This window comes from Trachinotus anak, unplaced genomic scaffold, assembly GCF_046630095.1.
Source record: "Trachinotus anak isolate AG129_WGS33_773 ecotype Australia unplaced genomic scaffold, CSIRO_AGI_Tana_v1 ptg000028l, whole genome shotgun sequence".
Taxonomy (NCBI): domain Eukaryota; kingdom Metazoa; phylum Chordata; class Actinopteri; order Carangiformes; family Carangidae; genus Trachinotus; species Trachinotus anak.
Window position 1 is genome coordinate 4,926,154 of NW_027273879.1, and position 20,878 is coordinate 4,947,031.

Consider the following 20,878-nt stretch of genomic DNA (forward strand, 5'->3'; position numbering starts at 1 on the left):
ATAGATATACTGGACTGGGGCAGAGTAGTGGCAGGAGGCAGAGTGGGATAAGGAGGAAAGGCCACACAAAGGGCTTAAACATAACCTTGTGTGTAAGTCTCTCATGGGGGATAAAAAATCTTCCAGCCTATATAACTATACATATCACCTCTACTGTAGCTAATCCTAAAGGGCTCGGGGAGGTCGCAGCAGACAGATGAACGGCGACATGCAGCTTTTTGACCCAACAAAGTGAAAAGACATAATAAAATGAAATTGTATTTATCCTTGCTTCTTGTCTAGTTTGTGGATTTGCTTGCGCACAAACACACACGAGTGCTTCATTCTCTCAGACACATAAAAGCTGTCACAAACACACTTCAGGGGCTAACCTATATGGAGCCTCCTCTGTATCTGGGACGGTGTGACAGTGCGATCATTTTCAATAGGATTTGTAGGTCGAGGGTCATCCCCAGAACAACAGCCTACTAATCCAGTCCTGTGTGTGTAAATGTGTCTGGAGCGAGGTCAGGGGATGCACTGACAGAGGGCATGAAAACAACAGTGCCACTACAGTGCAGAGCAGCTTTTGAATAAAAGCAGCCCTTGACTTTCACGATATCCCGCCCCCTTCATCTAATTCTAATTATCTTTTCCAGTGGCACTTGTTTATGAGCGTTGTAGATTATCATCCTAAGTGTGTTTGCGCTGACAGTGATCTCTATCTGAGTCAGTGCAAGAGAGATAATTGGGTTATCAGATAAGGGACAACGCCACAACGTTGTTCCAGTGAGGAGAAAGATAGATTATCTGCAGTTTTTGGTGTAAGGATACTGTAGTTTCATTGCTGTGTCTTCACATGCATTATGGTCCTGTATAGTGTCTTCTGTACTGTAGAGCTTCTCTCAGCAAGAACTCTGCGTTTGCTTATGTTTGGAGTTTTCCCACTCTGCGTTGTCACCATAAATCAGATGATTTATAATCTTAGCCTCGCAAAGATTCTAACTTTTGCTTTTGTTATTATACCACTAGAGTGGGTTTGAGTGACTGCTCACTTTCCCTTGGTACAGTCCAATGACTTTATTCAAAAGGCAGCAGTGTCGGCAGATGCTGCCTCCTGGCAACAGACGTGAAAAAGTAAACGTCTGCAAAGAAGCGGCGACACACGATCTGAGCTTGCACGGTGCATCGATATGATGCAGTATTGCTTTCATGTTAGAGCTTAGGTCATAAAGAGGAAACTGCTGTTTAAAGTCATATTCCGCCCAAAATCTTTTGTGTACTGACCAATCAGATTCTGTAGGCTTGAAAGGTGGCTATAGAAAGTGAAAATTAATGGTAGTTGTAATGGATTCCATTGGAAACATATTGAAACATCTGCAAGAACTCTTCAAACCACTTTCTCCATTCTCCATCTGTATGTGCAGAATGCCTCAAACACTGTGCAAAATATAGCTAAATACACAACTTGCCATCACAATCTTCATGCACGACTCTGGGGAGCTCAATAGCAGGCACATGTTGGTGTGTGTATGTTAAGGAGCCCGCGCCTTGCTCACTACATCATTTTAGGTGGACTATCACTTGAAAGCCATTATGATCTAATTCTGCTGTGCTGAACTGAAGCAGTTGCAACATTACATTTACATCAATGCTGAGTAGTTTAATTTCAGTATCTTCGTGACGGCGATAATCTGACAAAGCAGTAATTTTGGTGAGTGAATTTCCTGCATCACTTTATTTAGAGTAAGCATGAATGTGCATTAAACAATTTACTCTATAGGCTACTGCCATGACTTTCATTAACACCAATCAAGACTAAATTTTCCTCAAGTTCAATGTCAGAGAGAGACGAGCACACACCCTCTACTGGTTTGAAATGATCATTCAGAAAATATGACAAACGCTCATGATGAATAATGTGTTAGCTGAGGCAATTCAGACTCTGAACATTTAAGGGCAATGTTACCTGCTTTATTTGTCATCACTTTTAATGCATCCTAAATGTCCTAATACATACTCAGCAATGTGGCGCTATATTCTCTCTATTATTAAGATTTCACTGATGTGCCTCATCTACAAGAATCAAAACTTCTTTTCTGCTGCAGCTGTTATCCATCTCAATTTATATTTAGAAAAATATCAGACTGTTGATGATTTCACATTTCAAATATCTAGATATACTCCAAAATAATTATGCAAGTAAGTCAGTTTTTTTCTGTAGTTGCTGTTGTCGACATAATTACCATTACCTTACCGAACAGCTTTTCAAGACAAGCTGGTGACGTTCTTAAACACCACAATTAGAAGCAGTATTACACCAGCAGCAAAAATAATAAGAGGAACAAAACAAAGAAGAAAGGGGAGGAAGAAGGAGAGGAGGAAGAGGAGGTGGAGGTGCAAGAAAAAAGAAAGGAGAAAAAAAAGCAGGATATTTATACTCTGCACTCCATCAAGAGCTTGTTAAGAAGACCGCAGTAAATTCAAAAGGACTACTGGATTCTCGATAAATAAAAGGATAACATCAGCTATAAAATTTGATCAGCTACTACAAGTGTCAAACAGGGGAGGAGGTTGGAAACACAATCAAGCAGAAATTCAAGACATCTGCAGCTAATTCTTATCCTAAATAAAATCTATGTGCTGTATTAAGAGTAGATTTCTTTTTTTTAATATTTCATAGATCAAGTAATAACTCTACCGTGCCGTTGAAAGGATGGAAATGACGGCTTCGGGACTTGTATTTTGAGTAATGCTACAAATGTGTACAGTAAAATATAATGAAAGAAGCTAGTGACTGTGTATGATAAAGTTAATACTTGAAAAAATAATACATTATGACCCCTTCGATACAATGAATGACTGTGACTAGATATTGAAGAAAATAATAACCCCTTATCAGTCTAATTAGTGCATCCTGGGGGTATGATGAGCACTCTGCATGTGATACAATCTAAACAACGTTAGAGCTGAATTTTGCAAATTAAGCACCAGGAGAGACGTCTGTGTGGATCTCTGGGATTTCTTTGTGTAAATATTTAACTTCCATGGTAATGTGGCTGTCAGACAACTGGCTTACAACCGTAAGCTACATCAATTTTGCTGAAATGTCTGCAAATGTTTCAGCATGAGGGGCCAGAGACTGTGGAATTAGGGATTCTGGGACCTGGAAATAGAAACTAAATTGAGGTGAGAAAACGTCATGGGAGGTACAAACCCCGTCTCCTAAGAATTACATCAATATACAGCTAATTTGGAACAGCAAATATATTTTGAAGGAAATTTAATGCCGACGGGATTACCTGTTCCAGTGGTGGAGGAAGCATTAAGGTCCTTAATATCAATATCTTATATCTATCTACTAATATCAAAATGTGGAGAATACGTCATTACAAATGAAAGTACTGTATTTAAAATCTTATATAAGTATTATCAGAAAAATGGACTCAGATTATTAAAAGTAAAAATGGCCTCTGAGACCATTAAACTATCATCATATATCATCACTTATCCATTAATGTGTTAGAAGGATTTCACAGTTGTAGTTGGTTAAGGTGGAGATAAGGTTTTATATTTTGTACAGGAGTGAATTATAGATTAATCTAATCGACTGTTTGGTTTGTAAAAAAAAAATCACAGATCAAGAAAAGAAGCTGGAACTGTGTAACTGTATCTAGTTACTTTCCACCACTGACACTTTGAGATAACAAAACAAGGGAAAATGTTGATATTGAACCTATCAGTAAAACATTCACTGACGACGTAGTTCTTTCATTTTCTGCAACACAATATCTGCTCATTGCTTTATTTAACTTTTTTATGTTTAAGCACTTGCAGCTGTTGTTGCTAAGGTTAGGAAAAGATCATGGTTTGGTGTAATACAAGAAAAGCTCAGAACAGCTTACTTACATCTAACCAAAACTGCAATCATTCCTTAACCATGATCAAAGTGCTTTTGTTGCCTCCACCCACCCGTACACCTCATCATTCACTCAAAAAAAGGAAAAAAAAAAACCAAAAAACATTGAGTCTGAATATAATTCAGCCATCAACTACGTTTGTCATTTCAACATAATTGGAAAAATAATTTAGTAATACATTAACATAATTTCAAGGAGACAAGGTTAGAGGTACAGGACCTGACATTTTCTCTAACATGGAAATGTGGCAATCAGAGGATGAAATTGTGTGTTTGGAAGGAAAAAGGATGCGAGGATGAGAGGCATGAGGTCTCCTAGCAGAGAGTGAAAGGCATTTCTGAGTGCAGGTGGAAACAGGGCTGCAGCTCTCTGTGAGCTGTGCGAATAATCCCGTTGACTTCTGAGTTGTGTAGAGAGGCAGTGGCTTGAAAGTCTTGTCATCACTAAAAGAGGAGGATCAATTCTCTGGAGTTAAAAGTGCAGCGGCACTCTGCTGTCTATGCAAAGACAGTGATGATGCATGATCCTCTTGACCTTCACACTTCCTGTTGTGTTGTTTGGCAAGTTCCCTTTTAAGCTCCCTGTCCCTCAGTGCCCTTGGCAAGGAGTTCAAGGTACTCCTCATTTAGATACACACCATCCTTTATGGATCCTTTTGTGGAGAGTCAGACAGCAGAAAAAGTACACACACCTCTTGAATCAGAACTGATACCAATGATCATGTAAAGGGGAGCATCCGTACTTTATCTGGAAGGAGATTGGGAGTAAAATCTGTACTATATGTATCTATGTGAGGCTGGATTAGCAAATGGGCAACTGCCCAAGCAACCCCAAATGCCCCATTTTTACTGTGTGCCAATCTTGAGGCCCTGTGTCAAATGTAGTTTTAACACCTTTACTATATGAATTTATATTATGTTTAAGTAACATTGTGTTTAATAAAATTACCACTAGCTAATTAACAAGCAAACCCAGGGCAAGTTAATATTCTGGCATTGGAGTACTCGTTTCTGGAGCTCTGGGCTATAGTATAATGAAACTGCCTTGGGTAGTCTGCTGTGCGCTCTGTACCTGATGGGTACTTAAAGGCAACAGGACACAAATAAAATGCACAGAATCGGGGGGAACCTGGGAGTTGAGGCCCAAAGCTCAACTCAAGGGTCCCACAGCCCCTTCGAACGGTATAATGCTCTGTAAGCTAGATTCATTCTTAAATCCTGACTGATATCTTACTGCTCTGTCTTTATCTCTCTTTTAGGAGAACCCATACCTGTGCAGTGACGAGTGTGATGCCTCTAACCCAGACTTGGCTCACCCTCCTCAGCTGATGCAGGACCGTGAACGTAACGGCCTTATCACCTACTGGCAGACAGTCACTTGGAGACGCCACCCTGAGCCCCTGCTGGCCAACATCACTATGTCTTGGAACAAGAGTCTGGAGCTCACAGACGACATCCTGATCACCTTTGAGTACGGCCGTCCTACCATCATGGTACTGGATAAGTCCATGGACTACGGACGCTCCTGGCAGCCCTACCAGTTCTATGCTGATGACTGCCTGGACGCTTTCAACATGCCACCCAAACGAGTGCGTGACCTTTTGCCCGCCAACATCACACGCGTCATCTGCACTGAGCAGTACTCGCGCTGGGTTGGTTCCAAGAATGACAAGAATGTGAAGTTTGAGGTGCGGGCGCGCTTTGCTGTGTTTGCTGGACCTCGGCTACAGAATATGGACGGTCTGTACACTCGCATGGAAAGTATGAAGGGATTGAGGGACTTCTTCACCTTCACCAACCTTAGGTTGAGGCTTCTCAGGCCCGCCCTCGGAGGCACCTATGTCCAGAGAGACAACCTGCTCAAGTACTTCTATGCCATCTCAAACATCGAGGTACCTGCCAGGTGAGGGTCAATGTTGACTGATGCACTTCTATAAATGTCTTTACACATGTCCACACCTTTCAATATAAAAACAGAGTTCACTTGGAATGCTGCAAAATAATATACATTTCATAATAATTACCATTAGAAATTATAAATAAATGTGAAAATAAATTGGATTTACACTGAAGTGAGATATCTAAGACCAGTGTGGGACCAATACTGAAACTATGAAATTAGGAAGAGGCTATAATTAAATGATAATTATGTTTTGATAAAATCATCCTCTGTACACTCTTGCATCTTCGCCACTCTCCCTAAAACCAAACATCAGTCTTAAGTCTCAGTAAATGTGAATCAATCCTCAGTGAAGTGCTTATTTCAGTGCAGAAATAAAAGGATTTTCACAGGGACTATTTGAGAACCACAAATAACACAATCATTTACGAGGCTAAATAGGGGTAAGTACTAACAAGAATTATTGACATAAATTATACAGAAGTTAGTGACTGATTGTCACAAAAATGGCAACTAGTTTTATTCCTATTACCTCTATATGAATATCACTTTTATCTTTCCTTACACTCAAACATGACAGAAAGGAAAACCACCTGCTGATGAACACACTGTCTGGTCTTACATTCTCACACACACACACACACACACACACACACACACACACACACACACACACACAAACACACACAAACACACACACACACACAGCCACTGTGATCTAAGGGCATTTAAAATGACCCTATCTCTCTCTCAGCATGGATCCTGGTCTGTCTGTCACTGGCCTGTGAGGACAATGATTAATGACAGAAACATACGGCCTCGGTGGTCTAATGTAAACCGCCATCCACATTCTGCTAGAGGAGCCGGGAACCCTTACATGGCAACTTTGTGACAGTGAAGGATGTTCAGGCCGTCACGCGCCTGCTTAGCATCAACAAGCCATCTCTCCTACCTTTCAGAATTATTATTCCAATCAATACAGCAGGCTGACATTTGAATGGTATTTAACATCCTTGTTGGGATGGCCTGGAATAGGAGGAAGGAGGTGTAATTTGTGTGTGTGTGTGTGAGATAGGGGTAATGGGTGAGAAGGGGAAAGTGAAAATGAGTGACTGTTTGAGCGGAGCGTGGGCCGATGTGCGCGTTTTGTATATGTGTGTGAAGTCAGGGTGTGGGGGGTGTTTGATGGAGTTCCTGAGTGGATGCTGACACAGCACGCACACACGCGCACACACACACACACACACACACACACACACACACACACACACACACAGACAGCCCTCTGGCACAGGGGAAAGGGCCTGCAGGTATTGATCACAACCACATTTCAGGCTCAGCAGAGAATCAGAGAGAGAGGAAGAGATCAGCCCAGCACCTTGGGGGTGAAACAGTCCATTGCCAAACTACAACCTCCATCAAATCTGGAAGATTTAATAATCATCCATTCCCTGTTTTTGAAATATTCTTGATTATTTCTCTATTTAGTAGTCCACAAGTGCACCAAATCTTAGAATTTATCATCCCACAGGAAATCCCTGCTGTGCCGCTTTACTTCAAAAACCCCCAACAAGTCTTTTAAAACAAATTCTCCTCATACTTAAACTTTCAAAAAATGTTCTAAATTTCTCTCCTAATCCCGAGAGCAGGGCTGGTGGCTGGTGGCTGATGGCAGTTGGTGATAGTGTCGGTATGTGCTGGATCTGGTAACAGAGGACCCAAATTTAGCTCTGTGGAGATGACTGAGGCCAGTCCGTCTTCCGCCCCGGCCACCCTCACCTCCCGTAACATAATCACTAATCAATAAGTTATTCTGGGCAGCCAGCAGGAGTATTAGGTGATAGTGATGGGGGGTCCTCAACAGTACAGTACAATCAGGAGTGTGATGCTTACGGCTGGGAAATTGATTTTGGGGAGCAAGACGATTAGTCAGTGTTCCCTGGACAAAAGGCTAAGCTATTTCATCTCATCTCATCTGGCCTTAGTAACATATTGGGATTTCCAATGCTTAAAATTTGAATAATGAATATGCCAGTCTGCTGGTGCTCCAGCGGGGACGGCACACTGAAATGGGTTTTATATGATCAAGACCGAGTGGCAGTGTACTGCAGGTCGCCACAGTAATGAGATATGCTGGCGTTATCGATGGAGAGAGGGTTGTAGCTACTTCCTGCCCATATTGTATGTCCCCAAGCCTCTAGCTGTGGCTCTCCGGCTGAACCCAGTTAAAAGTAATTATTATTAGTTAACTGTTCTTAATGACCTGAGCTGAGCCCGGACAGAGACTGCAAAACAAGCCCTTTTCCCATCAACCAGTGTAAGATGTTACCTCTAAGGGACGTGTCTCTTTTAACTGACGCTGCATTGTCAGAGTGACTGGCCGGGCTCTAAAGAGCTGGCGCAGGTATGCGGGAAGCCAGGTACTCGGGGCTAAATAGTGCTGCTTTATCAATAAATACGCAACCTGATAGGCCATTAAGTGCAAACACAGGCAAGCTTGGTTTGACAGGAGGCAGGTTGTAAATTTAGATTTGTGGATGCGATGAAAACACTCAGCAAACTGGATCTTGAGCAAGTTGTGAGAGGGCATTTAGGGTAGAGGGCAGCCAGAGGTGGAGCAAAGTGGGTAGAGAGGAGAGAGGGTCAAGCAGGGGGGGAGGAGGCAAAGTCAAATTGGACAGAGTCGATAGAATATTATTATATGATTCAGCATTACTCAGTTTGTGTTGCAAAGTTCTCCCAAGGTTAACTGTAATGAGCTACACTACTGACTACAATATACACTCGAAGTCGAGGTGTTTTGGGTTTTGAAAGCCTCGGGCTTTCTGCTCATTTTACAGGCTATATTCAACCCTTAGATGTGGCCATTTCCATATCACTGATGGGCCATGTGAAAGCCATCTCCAGCCATCAAAGATGGAGTAGCAAAGCCTCAACTCTATCATCATTTACATCAGTGAAATCATATTCACCAGGAAGCTTCACTCAGAAGCGGAGCTCTCAAATTCTCCCTCATTCATTGGACCTCTATCTCTTCATCCCTGTTCCCTCTGTCCCATCTGTCAGGCACCCTGCTGGACTGTGGCGTGGGCTATAGTGGGCCATGGCTAGCCTGTAGCCTGCATTATGGATTATACGTGGGGTCATGGATTGGGCCTTTTTAATGAAATAAGCAGCAGGTCATACGGTGGGTCTTTATAATGGAATAAAGGAAAGGCTGTAAGCTCGGGAGGAGCCAACTAAGTGGATTAGGGCCAAGACGGAATGAAGGAGATGGAGCAGGATGAGGAGATAGACGAAGTCTGCATCGTTTCTCTCTCCTCGCTGGTAATCGCTACAGCATCAGGTCCTCTTCTCCCAGACTTCTCAATTTGATTTGATTGGCTGATGGGGGAGGAATGACATTTAAGAGTAGCCAAGTATGCAGCCTGAGTGTCTCTTATTCCCCTATGTCAGTAAGCTGCGCAAGGGGTGAAGAAAAAGGTTCAGCACATGTACAACATCACAGGACTGTCATTTAAAATATTAACCCATTAATGGCATTGAGGAAATCAGTATTTTTAAACTGCAATGTAAATACTGTTTTTTGAAAATGTGCTTTTCTTACTGGTATCTGCAAACTGCAGAACAAAGAGGGAAAAACTTTGTTGTCCTACTAAACCAAATTTGTAAAATATTATTATTCATTCATATTATATATGATATAGACAGAGCCAGGTAGCAGTGAAGTTATTGGGTTTGTATGGAATAATTTCTATGCAAATTTTGGATAAAATTTATCTGATAATATTGCCGCCATTTTGCTAAATTAACAATCTTGCATGTAAAGACTAAGAGTCTGTGGACATGCAGACAATTATGTGAGGTTAAGTTAAGGGTTGAGGGATCAACAAGGTTATTACAATTTATCCTGAGGGTAACATTAAAATGTGGAACAAATTTCATGATAATCCATCCAACAGTTGATGAGACACTTGACTCAAAACCATAAAGGTCAACTTCATGGTGGAGCTAGAGGTAAAGTCATAGGAACGATAAAGTCAGTACTGTTCCTCCTCTGGGATGAATGGGTGTCTGTACCAAATTTTGTACCAACTCTTTCAGTAAATGTTGAGATATTTTAGTCTGAACCAAAGTGGTGGTCAGTCAGATCAACACTGCCATCCCCACATCCCTATATTAACGCCCACCTCCAGTGCTACTACTGCTGCTACTATCAGTAGAAAACAATGTAGTGATTTAGTTTCATGGGCTTTCACTCCTAATTGCATTTGATAGGCCCAGTCTTGTCTAAAGACCCCATCCCTAACCAACAACTAATTATTTTGCAGTGGTGAAAATGAGTTAAGAGCAGACCTGGCAGAAAACAAGCCATATGAATGCTAATGATATTCAGAGGGTTTTTACATGGTCGTGTTGTTTCATGCCTGCTTGACTCATTTATCCGCTGTGTGTCTGTGTTTCTCTCAGTGCCATCCTGGCCCCCTGCTGACAGAGCTAATGTGCTGAGAGGTTTAAGCTCTCCGTCTCCTCACAGACTGGAACAGACTGGAACGGAAAACTTTCCTGGTGTTTATTAACATGTTGCAGGGAGTAGAGATAGGAGGGTGGACGCAGTTCTGTGACTTCTTTCATGTTTCTGTCAGTGTTCTGTTTGCGGTTGTATCATGACAGCCGGAGCAGCAGAAGCTCTTTGTAATTCGCCATCAAATGGTAATATTTCTAAATAAATGTGCAGCTGTAGTCATGAACATAATTTCTAACAAACCTTTAAAAAAAAAAAAAAAAAAAAAAAAAAAATCACTTGATTTTTTAGTTTAAAACATACCCATGTAAAAAAAACCCAAGAAAATATTTCAGTGGGATCCTTCTCTTAAGCACCTACGTTGTGCATGTACAGTTCATTTTATTACAGGATTTTATTTCATGTGACTCTTTTATTTTTATATATATATATATATATATATATATATATATATATATATATATATATATATATATATATATATATACATACATACACACACACATATATATATATATATATATATATATATATCATCACCTTTTCTCTCTCATTGCACTGGTCATATGTGCTTTGTGGCGCTTGTGTGTGCACACTATTTAGAAATCAGATCATAACGTAAGGGTGAAAAGTGATTTTTCAGATTGTGAAAGTCCATGGTCAGTCCTGGATGACAAGATGACAATTTACCACAATTTGCATATATTTACACTTTGCATTAATGTGTTTTTCCTCATACAGATAGGACGTCCAGATACAGACTGCATGTCAATGCAGGTCAAGGTGTCAGTGGGTTAAAAGACTAACTTAAGGGCAATACTTATTAATACTTTCAACCAAACCGACCAAAAAAATTAAATGGGGAAACAAATGCAAAACAAATTATTTACCAAATTGTAAAGGGGAACTCCACTGATTTTACACATTGTCTTGATAACTTTGCAGAGTTGTAAAACCCTGTCTGTGAGTATCACAAACTGTTGTTGTTGTGTTTCAGCGTTTGATAAGCCTTTAAACACATTAATCTATTACTCCACCTGGACTTCCTGGATCGTATTTCATTGTCTCACCGGCACCGTAAACAACACACCCCCACTAATGCTGTTTACAGGTGCATTGTGGGTAATTTTTACAAGGAAGAAGAATGCTGATAATAAAATAGGTCATATCACTGGTTCTGCTCCACTGATTTTGACCGTTTAAAAAATCAAAATAAACAAAAAAAGAACTCTAACAATGAAGTGGTCTTTTAAAACAGGACAGGAGATGGAACAGCCGATACATAAAGTTAAACACTATGCAAAACCTAAAATTAACTTGCAACTGAAACATAATCATTAAAACTTGGAAATCACAAACTTTCATTAACCCTGATCTGTACTTGCAGTCACACTGCCTCCGGAGGGAAGGACTAATTAGACCCTGAATGGCTTACATTGGCTAAATCCGACTGTGACAAAGGTTTGTAGCTGTAGTGGGCAGGGCAGACAGTGAAAAATCTCTGTGGCCTCGAGGCGTGTCCATCTTCCAAAGAGGAACATATGCTTCTCCTCTGCTCCCTTTTTGGAGCCTCCAGTCTTTTTGTGTCTTGATTATCCACATAGGGTGACTTTGACTTTGGGAGCTGTCACCACTATTTTTGAATTACAACAAAGTTTTCTTTCGTGTCCTTTTGCAGAGTGAAGGTGAGAGGATGGGAGGTATAAGCCTGGATCAGGGGGAGAGGGAGAGAAAGAAAAGAGGGAGGCAGATGATGGATTAACTCCTAGTTTCATGGGACTAGCTGGGGTGTGTGATTTTGTGATGAATGATGTGAGGTGTGATACTCTGTAAATATTATTCTCCACTTCACATGGCCACCGCAGAGCAGAGTAACACAGTCTCCCCACGTATTCTCCATATTTTCCACCCACGGTTGAAAACTTCCCTATCTATTCTGTTTCATGAGGAGAACCGCTTTGCACTTGAATACTGCCTCCTTTTTCCCCTCATGAATGAAATATACGACCCACGATTGATGTGTGATGAGGAAAACATGGAAGTGGTGGCTCATGTGTTGTCACCAAAGACAGGAAACCTTCATGCGTGGCCCCTCCCACCCCGTTCAGACTCCTCCTCTCTGAGTTATCTCCCTCTGAGGCTGCCGAGGCTCGAAAACAGATCACTTTTTAAATCATTCATGAGCACTCCCCAGAAAAGAAGGGCATGCAGAAAGCTGAGGGACCGCAATGAGGAATGTGTCATTGTTCCTCTCATATGCGATGATTTATGACACAACGGTTGTAACTGATTTGATAATCACAGTTTATTTCCCCTCAGAAGGGAAGAAAGTTAAAGTCAGCGATTTTGCCTGTTTTCCTTTCATTCCCCATCTTTTGTTTCACAGATGAACGTCTTTTTTTTTTTTTTCATCTTCACCCTCTTTCAATAGATTTTTCTTTTCTTCCTGCACCTTCCCACCCCGCCTCTTACTCATCCCATAAATATCCTTTTAAATTCACAAATACAATAAAGAATTCTCCCCACTAACGCCTGCACTGTGCCTTACCCAGCATCTGGTGAGAAGGGAATCTCTTGATACCACGAGCGTGCTTTAAAGCTGAAAAGCATGCTGGGAATTGTAAGTGGGAGAACATGAGGTAGAGGGAGGGTGTCCTTGGAAAGATGGTTTGTTCTCAGTCAGCCACATCAATTAGCATAGTATTATTATAGGCATGGTGTGTTCAAAAACACACCGGCGCCTTTACGCCGGGACTGTCGCTGTCATTACTAGCATGTAGATGGGGACAAATAAACAACTCATCAATTGGTGTCTGAACGCATGAGATAGAAAATAAGCCCATGTGTTTTGTCAATTAGAAACACACCGTCTCATACTGTGATCAGATAGTTTTTGATGTCAGAGACTTTTCCTGCACCATAATGGGCCGTGGAGGGATGAAGGTCTGCATGTTTTCAGTCCGACAGAACAGGAGCTGTCCTGATGTCGCGGTGATCACTGGTTAGTCTGGTGAGATGTTTGAATCACATCTTGAGTTGTACTATGGAGCAAGTAAGGGATGAATCAGGAACTGCTAATTAATGAATAATGAACGAGTAGTTTATGAACAACAATGAATCACAAAAATGAAGGACTATAGTTGATTATTATCGGTGACGGCAGAACAGACTGCAATAAATGGAAACTGACAAAACAATCGCAACCCAAGATCCTATTAAGTCACTTGTTCCGGTGCTTTCAGCTGCATCACACAATCTTCTACAGAAGATGAAGTTCAGTTGGAACTGTAGATGTTCAAACTTTCCATTACGCTGAGTGCTTTGAGGACTTTTCGTCTATGTTGCATAAAAGTTGAGCTTCATCTGCTGAGGAGTTGTTTTCATCTGCTGATGTAGACTGGTGCGGTCAAAAGCGCTGTAAAAAGCCAGTAAGTGGACTTGAGTTGAGACTGTTTTTTAACAGCTGTTTGAATGAACTGCAAGCTCAGTCAACTTGATGACTTGATTTCCTCAGTCAATCATTATAACCATTACGTACTACTTTTGTGTCCCCTTAAGTGAAACGGTCCAACTCACTGAGGAGAATTGCATCATTTGTGTCTCATTTGCTTGATTAATCAACAATCTGACACTGAATCTCTAATAAAACTGATAAAAAGCTTAATTATCAACAAAGAGGGATGCAGTGGAGTAGCTTAATGCACACCTGCCAAAATAAAATGCAAATAGTGGGAAACTAAAACTTAACCAAGTGGCTGTGTAGTTGATGCTAAAAATTGGTTTTAAAAATGTATTAAATATCTTTCAAGTACAAAAAAATTGGGTGAGGCTGCTACCATGTTATGTTTGATTTAAAGCTGAAATTAATAGTAAAGTGATTAGTCCATCAACACAAAATTAACAGTTAATAATCAATCATTATGTTTAGTTATTTTTTCAGCAAAAATGCCAAAGGTTCCTTTGCTACTTCTTCGCATTTGAGAGAATTTGCTGCTTAACATTTGTCTTAAATGACACTAAACTGAATCTCTTAAGGTTCAGGTGTAAAGACTGAAATGAAACTTAACTTAGAGGCATCACTTTGACGGCTGAGTTCTCACTCCAGTCTTCCAGTGTGGCTGTTTGGAACAACTATAAACAAATGTGATTTCTGATTTGGTTGGACAACACATTTTACAAACCAGTTTAACCCTTAGAACAATTTGATGGACGTTATCAACTTCTTTTTGACATTTTATTTCCCAAACCTTTAATTGATAAATCAGAAAATAATTGCCAGTTTGATTTGCATTTGCATGTTAAACTCATACAAGGTCACCAGTCAAGGTTCACCACACTTTAAAGCTGGTACAGAGCAGAACAGATAAAAATGGATGCATGTAGTTTTCACACCATCCTCATGCATTTTAACTGAAGTGAACAAAATTTATGAATCACAAAAGTATGGTGTCGTTGGCCAGCAGTAGTCTCTGGATGAGTCCTGTTCTTGGCCCTAAATGACAGATGTTTGAGGACCTTTGCTTATTATCCATTAATTAATTTGCTGGCCACTAAACCTATTCACAGTTAATAAAAAAGTATGGGCCCCTTCAATACAGCTCCTTATTAAGTCTGCACAAAACCGAGGTCGTTTCAATAATTGCAAAAATAATGCTGGGCATTTGCTACACAAGAGAATCATTATGTGTTCAGGTCAGATATGAATCTAATTTCTCAACCATTTTACTAAAAGTGATTCATTTATATAGAGACTATTAGGCAAAATATCATAATTACTGAATAAGCGAAGCAGTTTCTGCTACAGCTCAGAGCACTGGTAAACACTGCCCCTTCTGTTTTTTAACAAAGACCCTCAAGTTTTTGTCCTTGAACTAATTGTCTTGCTAAGTGCACTGGTGCGTTTTGAAGCTCTCCTCTCCTCCTTCGTTCCTCTATCCTCACCTCCTCTCCTCTCCTCCTCTGGCCCAGGGCTGGGCTAGCTTTCTTCTCGCTATGACTAATGATGTTCTTTCAGTCTCAAGGTTTTAGCAGGATAATTATATTAACCCCTGTCCTCTGGCTGATCTCAGCTCAGCTCCTCTTCCCCAGGCATCCTCCCCTTCACGCTCTCACTGGAATAAGACACTAATACACATACATGGGTATACAGGAACGCACATTTCAGTGTGTTCTGTGTTAGCATGTGTGCATGTCTGTAGGTGTGTGTGTGTGTGTGTGTGTGTGTGTGTATGTGCAAGTTTTGGTGACTTTTAGGAGACTTTTTCAAAATGAATTTGTCATTTAAATAAGAGGACAGGCAACTAAGAAAACAGGAGCAAGTATGTAAAGTAATTGTGTTTGTGTGGAAAATTAGGTGCATGGGTGAAGATGGGTGACAGCCTCCAGGGTGCAGGTTTGCAAATGTGTTGGCGAGCTAATTTATAATAACAGGCCTTCACACATTAGACGTTCAAAAGTGTGTTGTGTCTCTGAAGTTCATATGGTGGTCATATTGTCTCAGGGAGAAGATACAGATATACAGAGTGTGTTCTGTTCTGCACTCCAAAGTTTTTCATTCTGATACACACACACACACACACACACACAAACACACACACACAACAGAGGTAAAGATCCATATCACCCCGGGGGTCTGAAGACTCTGTGGGGGGCTGCACAACAGGAAGAACCTCCCATCAAACCCCATGTCGTCCCAGAGTTTCTGTCTCTTCATCACTTTTGCATTCCTCCCCTTGCCTCCCATTCCTCCTTTACTTCTTCCTCATCTTTCATATCTTAAATAAGAGGACGTATAATACCCCCCCTTCCACTCCCCCCTCCAACTCACACCCAATTTCCTCTCTCCCCAGGTGTTAGTCTTTGCTGTAGTGTTCATTAAAACATATTCAGCAGCAGTAAAGACTCTGCAGGGAGGTTACACTCTAATATCCAGCACAGTTACACAGTGATCTCAGGGCGATCAGGCCTGGATGGAGCCAGGCCGGACTCTCTTTAGTCGGAAGGAGCTGTAAGATGAAGTGACATGGCTGCCTCAGTAAGAACTGTGTCAGCTATTCTGAATGCTTCATGCTGCATCATGCTGCATGAATATTACAATGCTGGCATGCCGGGTCCTAAATTACCACCCGCCAAGTGCCAAATGCCAGTAAAATATGTCTGTGTGGATGAATTAATAAGCGTCACCCATCACAGTGGTCAGTGACTTGGGTGGTAAAGTTCAGCATACATTATTATAGGTTGTTTCTTATGAAATGCAATATTGTTTTGTATTTTTCTTTCCACACAAAAATACATGACTCTGTCTGCTACAGTCTGCTTTGTCTGTGTGTTAAACCAGTAAAAGAAGAATTTCACAAAATTACTGATTAGAGAAAGATTTGTATATTTGTATAGACACTTTAATGAATTCTTTTCTTATGTTGCAGCTTCTGGCAGATGTTTGTTGATACACAATATCATATATTTAGGGCAAAGAGTTTGTTTAAAACAAAGGCATAAATTGATTCTTATCAAAAATTAGTTAGTTAATTAGTTAACCACAATAATTATATCTGAACAACTAAGGGAAAAATCACTATTCTGGAAAAAAAAAAAAAAAAAAAAAGGCAAGGAGTACTGAGTCAACACAGGCACCAGTGAGATGGTAAAATGCCAAAGTTAAAGTAACAGATCCATGAGTTTGCATTATTAGATGTAATGCAATGCACAGCTGTTTATGATACAACATAATACAACTGCAAAGTTATCATGGCTGCAATTAATTTATTTTTTGCAGTGCTAAAAATTGTCTCCAAAAAATGGCCTCATGCAGTCTTGGTGATGCAGTACAGTTTGTTTTTTAATTTTATTTTGAAATTTTAGAATAAGAATATCCAAAAAACTCGATACAATTTCACACAGACCAAATAACAAAAGCTTTCCAGACTGATCTGCTATATCTCAAGTGTCCACAGCGCGGTGATGTAAATGTCCACACAAGCTGAATTGCCCATATGTTGTCACAGTCCACAGATGTGGAAAGAGTATGATTTAAACTCAAATACACTGTACATTAAAGAGGGGAACATAAATTCAAATACTTAGTTGCTGCTGATTTACTCTGATATAATCAGTAAAGGAACCCAAATCTCCAAATAAAGACAGGACTCCATGTCACTGAGACCATATCATATCACTGTGTAAGTGAACAATAAAGTCATTTACAAATTGTGTCTCATCCTCACACACAAAGTATCAGTGGAAACAGCCCGGGTGACAAAATCCTTTGAAAGCATCATATTAATTACCCCTGCAGTTCGAAAGGCCAGCAAAAACAGTACATTTCACACAGCTGTACTGTTCTAATACATGCTCTCTCTCTCTTTCACTCACTCTCTTTCTCACAGACACAGTCTCTGCTGCAGTCATGAGAACAGTCCTCTAAGGTCTGGGCAGGAGAACAGGATGTGCCCGGGCTCCATTATTTAGTTATTTGTGCATACACTACATACTTCAGAGAGCAGGTAGCTCAAAGTGAGTCTGACTCTGCTTGCTGCTCTTTACATGACCCAAACCGACCAATCAGAGGGCTGCTCTCTGGTCTGAACGCCAGCTAGGCAGCACGCAATAGCCATTTACTGTATCCTGTGTAAATAATTTACTCGTACGCTTAGTCTCACACAGTCTCTCTCTCTCTCTCTCTCTGTATCCATCCCTCTATCTAGTACATGATCCCAAACTAAAAGACACACTTTTTCACTTGCAGCAAACTGTGCTAATATAATGAATCATCCCACATACACACCAGGGAGGTCACACATCCCCATGCACTGCATAGTAGAGATACACATACATACACACACACACACACACACACACACACACACACACACACACACACACACACACACACACACACACACACACACTACAAACATGCACACGGTGTGGATTGCAAAGACAGTCAAGGTCATTCCTGCTCTTTGAATAATTTAAGATTTCTTTTTGCTGGACGTTTCACTCCACTTTTTTTCAAAGACATCCAGTGACCTCTTGACATTGAACATATTTAGCGAGTGCATATGTGTGTGTGTGTGTTTGTGTGTGTGTTTGTGTGTGTGTGTGTGTGTGTGTGCTGTGATAGACAGAATGGGAGACCCCAAACACACAGTCCCTCAGGCCTGTCCCTCGCTCCCTTAGATGCTCCAGTAGAGTGTTTTCTTCCTTTTGGGACGTCCCCAAAATAAGACTTAAAACAGAGAGATGAGAAAGAGATGGAGGGACAGGGAAAGAGTGGAGGAGAGGAGTGAGGCAGGAAATGTATCTAAAACATTCATGGTCTTTTGCTGTCGACAACTTTAATTAGATATGACAGATGATGAGCTTGGGTGGAGTGATTTGTTGTAAAAGAAAATGTCATCAGTTCTGTCATTAATGTGAGAGAGTGACCGAAGTGTGTGACGGAGCTACTGTGGTTCTGAAAAGAGGCAGAGTGTAATTCCTCCTCACCACATGATTGCAGGGGAGGTCAGTTATAGATTACCTGTTTAGTCTGGAGAGCGAGGGAGCACACGTGTTAGAGAGAGGATGGATGGTGGAGAGGGAGAAAAAAAAAAAAAGGTGAGATGTAGTTGGGGTGGGGAGGAGAGGGAACGTTTGAAGAGACTCATGCTGCTCCCCTGCCACGGGAGGCTGCACTCGAGGAAAATCGATCCTCTCCCTTCAGAGAAAGAAATTTATGAAACTGGAACATAAACGCAGTCATGTCCAATTAGCTGCTCTGAATTTACGAGGCGAGGCGGGGGAGGAAGTGGGACGGGATGTGGTGATAAAGACTTCAGCAGAAGCCAATAAGGCGTGCTGCTGATCAATGATCCCAGCTTCATGCAACTCCCACTCCTCACTTGGTCGCTCAGGATACACTGTGTCGGAGGGCTCAGTGTTTTTTTTTTTTCTTTTAATAAAGAGGCTACCCTCTACCTATCTGATTTTAAATTATGAACTTACTAAAGATCACCTCCAGACATGTTTTAAGAAAGACAAAAATACTCAGCTTTGAATGATAATTTGCAATTGTTATGGTTCTTCTACAAAAAAGATCAATTGCAGACTTAAAATTACATCTCCTCCCCTCATTCTCCCTCATTGAAAATCCAGAATTTATGAATATTCAAGTATTTTTCATTTTAAAAGTTTAATGAGTAGACACAGGATGTTGCCTACTTCACTGAAAAGTCCAGTCTCAGTTTAAATGTGCTGGAGGCTTCACACTTCCAAACCCGACTTGTGGAAGTTGCACACTCAGACTTTCCAACTAGTTGCAATGTCACATAATAATACTCAAGCAGAAATGTCTTAAATTTAGATTTAAGGTGAGCACAGAGAAACCCCCCCTTTAGCAGAAGAATGTGAAAACATCTTCTGCATGTACAGCACTGAATGAATTTGGGACGGATCAATCAAGTCCTCTAACAAAAATCATTTTACACATGTAAGGTTAACTGCAGGACTGTTGTATTTGACTGGATTCTATTGTAATCTTCTGTCCATTTTTCTGCTACTTTATCAAGTTGTATCCAACCTTGCAGTACTATGCTCAATTCATATAATACTATATAATAATAGTATTATATAAATGTCAGCAACTACAGTATTGATGGATTAATTAAGGATGGATGTGTTTAGGCACCAGCAGCACTTGATTAAGTTTCTGGAAACACTGTGGTCCACAGTAACTCGGGAGTACGAAATATAGCATCTTTTCCTACCCAAAATGCTTTGGTTGCTGAAACCTGAATCACATGCAGGACTCAGGATGTGAAGCTCGGTCTCTGCTGTCAAACACCTGCGCATCGCACATCCTACCATCCACAGTCCACAGTAGTGCAGTAGATCAACGCAGAAATGTTTTGCTGTAAACACAGTGATTAAGTTGCTCAGCACAATGTAACTGGGTCAACAAATTAGCAATTAAATGTATACATCTATAGGAGGCAGGGTTAATTTTGTTTGTCCCCAGCATATGCACATGGATCAAACCAGTCCTGGTTTGGGTGTTAAGTCTGTCTCTGTCTGACAAAAGCACCGACACTCATTGCCCATTAGGCTCTCACTCTACTATTACTCCAGCAATCTGTGTAGCCGGTTGTGTATTTTGTGGTATCAAGGGAGGGAGCTGTTGCCAGTACCAAGTGGGCCCTCTCAGTGACGGCTGATCGAACACGGAGTAGAAGAGGAGGGAGATCTCCTGCTGGGTCAGAGCCGCATCGATGCGGTCTGTCATCACAGGTTAGAGCACGTCAATGCGGACCCTCCTCCTGCCCCTCCTCCGAGCCTCAGCACTGTAGTCAGAGAGGCAGGCAGACTGACAGGGCTTTGACACAACTGCCCTACTCCCTGCTGTACTGACTGCTCAGCCCCCCCACGTTGTCTAAACACCCCCCCTCCTTTTTTTTTATCCTTCTCCAACCACTCCTCTCAAACACATGTTCACAACCCAATTTACCCAATGCAGTCCTCAGTGAGCACTGGTGCAACGGGCAGAAGCAAAAGAGCTAAAGGGGTAAAGCTGCACAGA

At 41.1% G+C, this 20,878-nt stretch overlaps 2 protein-coding genes across 5 annotated transcripts in view; one reads left to right on the forward strand and one right to left on the reverse strand.

Moving 5' to 3' along the window:
• rapgef1b (Rap guanine nucleotide exchange factor (GEF) 1b) overlaps window positions 1-20,878 on the reverse strand; it is a 200,089-nt gene that overhangs the window by 135,920 nt on the left and 43,291 nt on the right. The window lies entirely within an intron of this gene.
• ntng2b (netrin g2b) overlaps window positions 1-20,878 on the forward strand; it is a 64,141-nt gene that overhangs the window by 8,896 nt on the left and 34,367 nt on the right. For all 4 annotated transcript variants that reach the window (XM_071466916.1, XM_071466919.1, XM_071466918.1 and 1 more), the window contains one exon: window positions 5,158-5,801. In XM_071466916.1, the coding sequence (XP_071323017.1) occupies window positions 5,158-5,801 (644 nt within the window). The remainder of the gene's footprint in view (window positions 1-5,157; window positions 5,802-20,878) is intronic.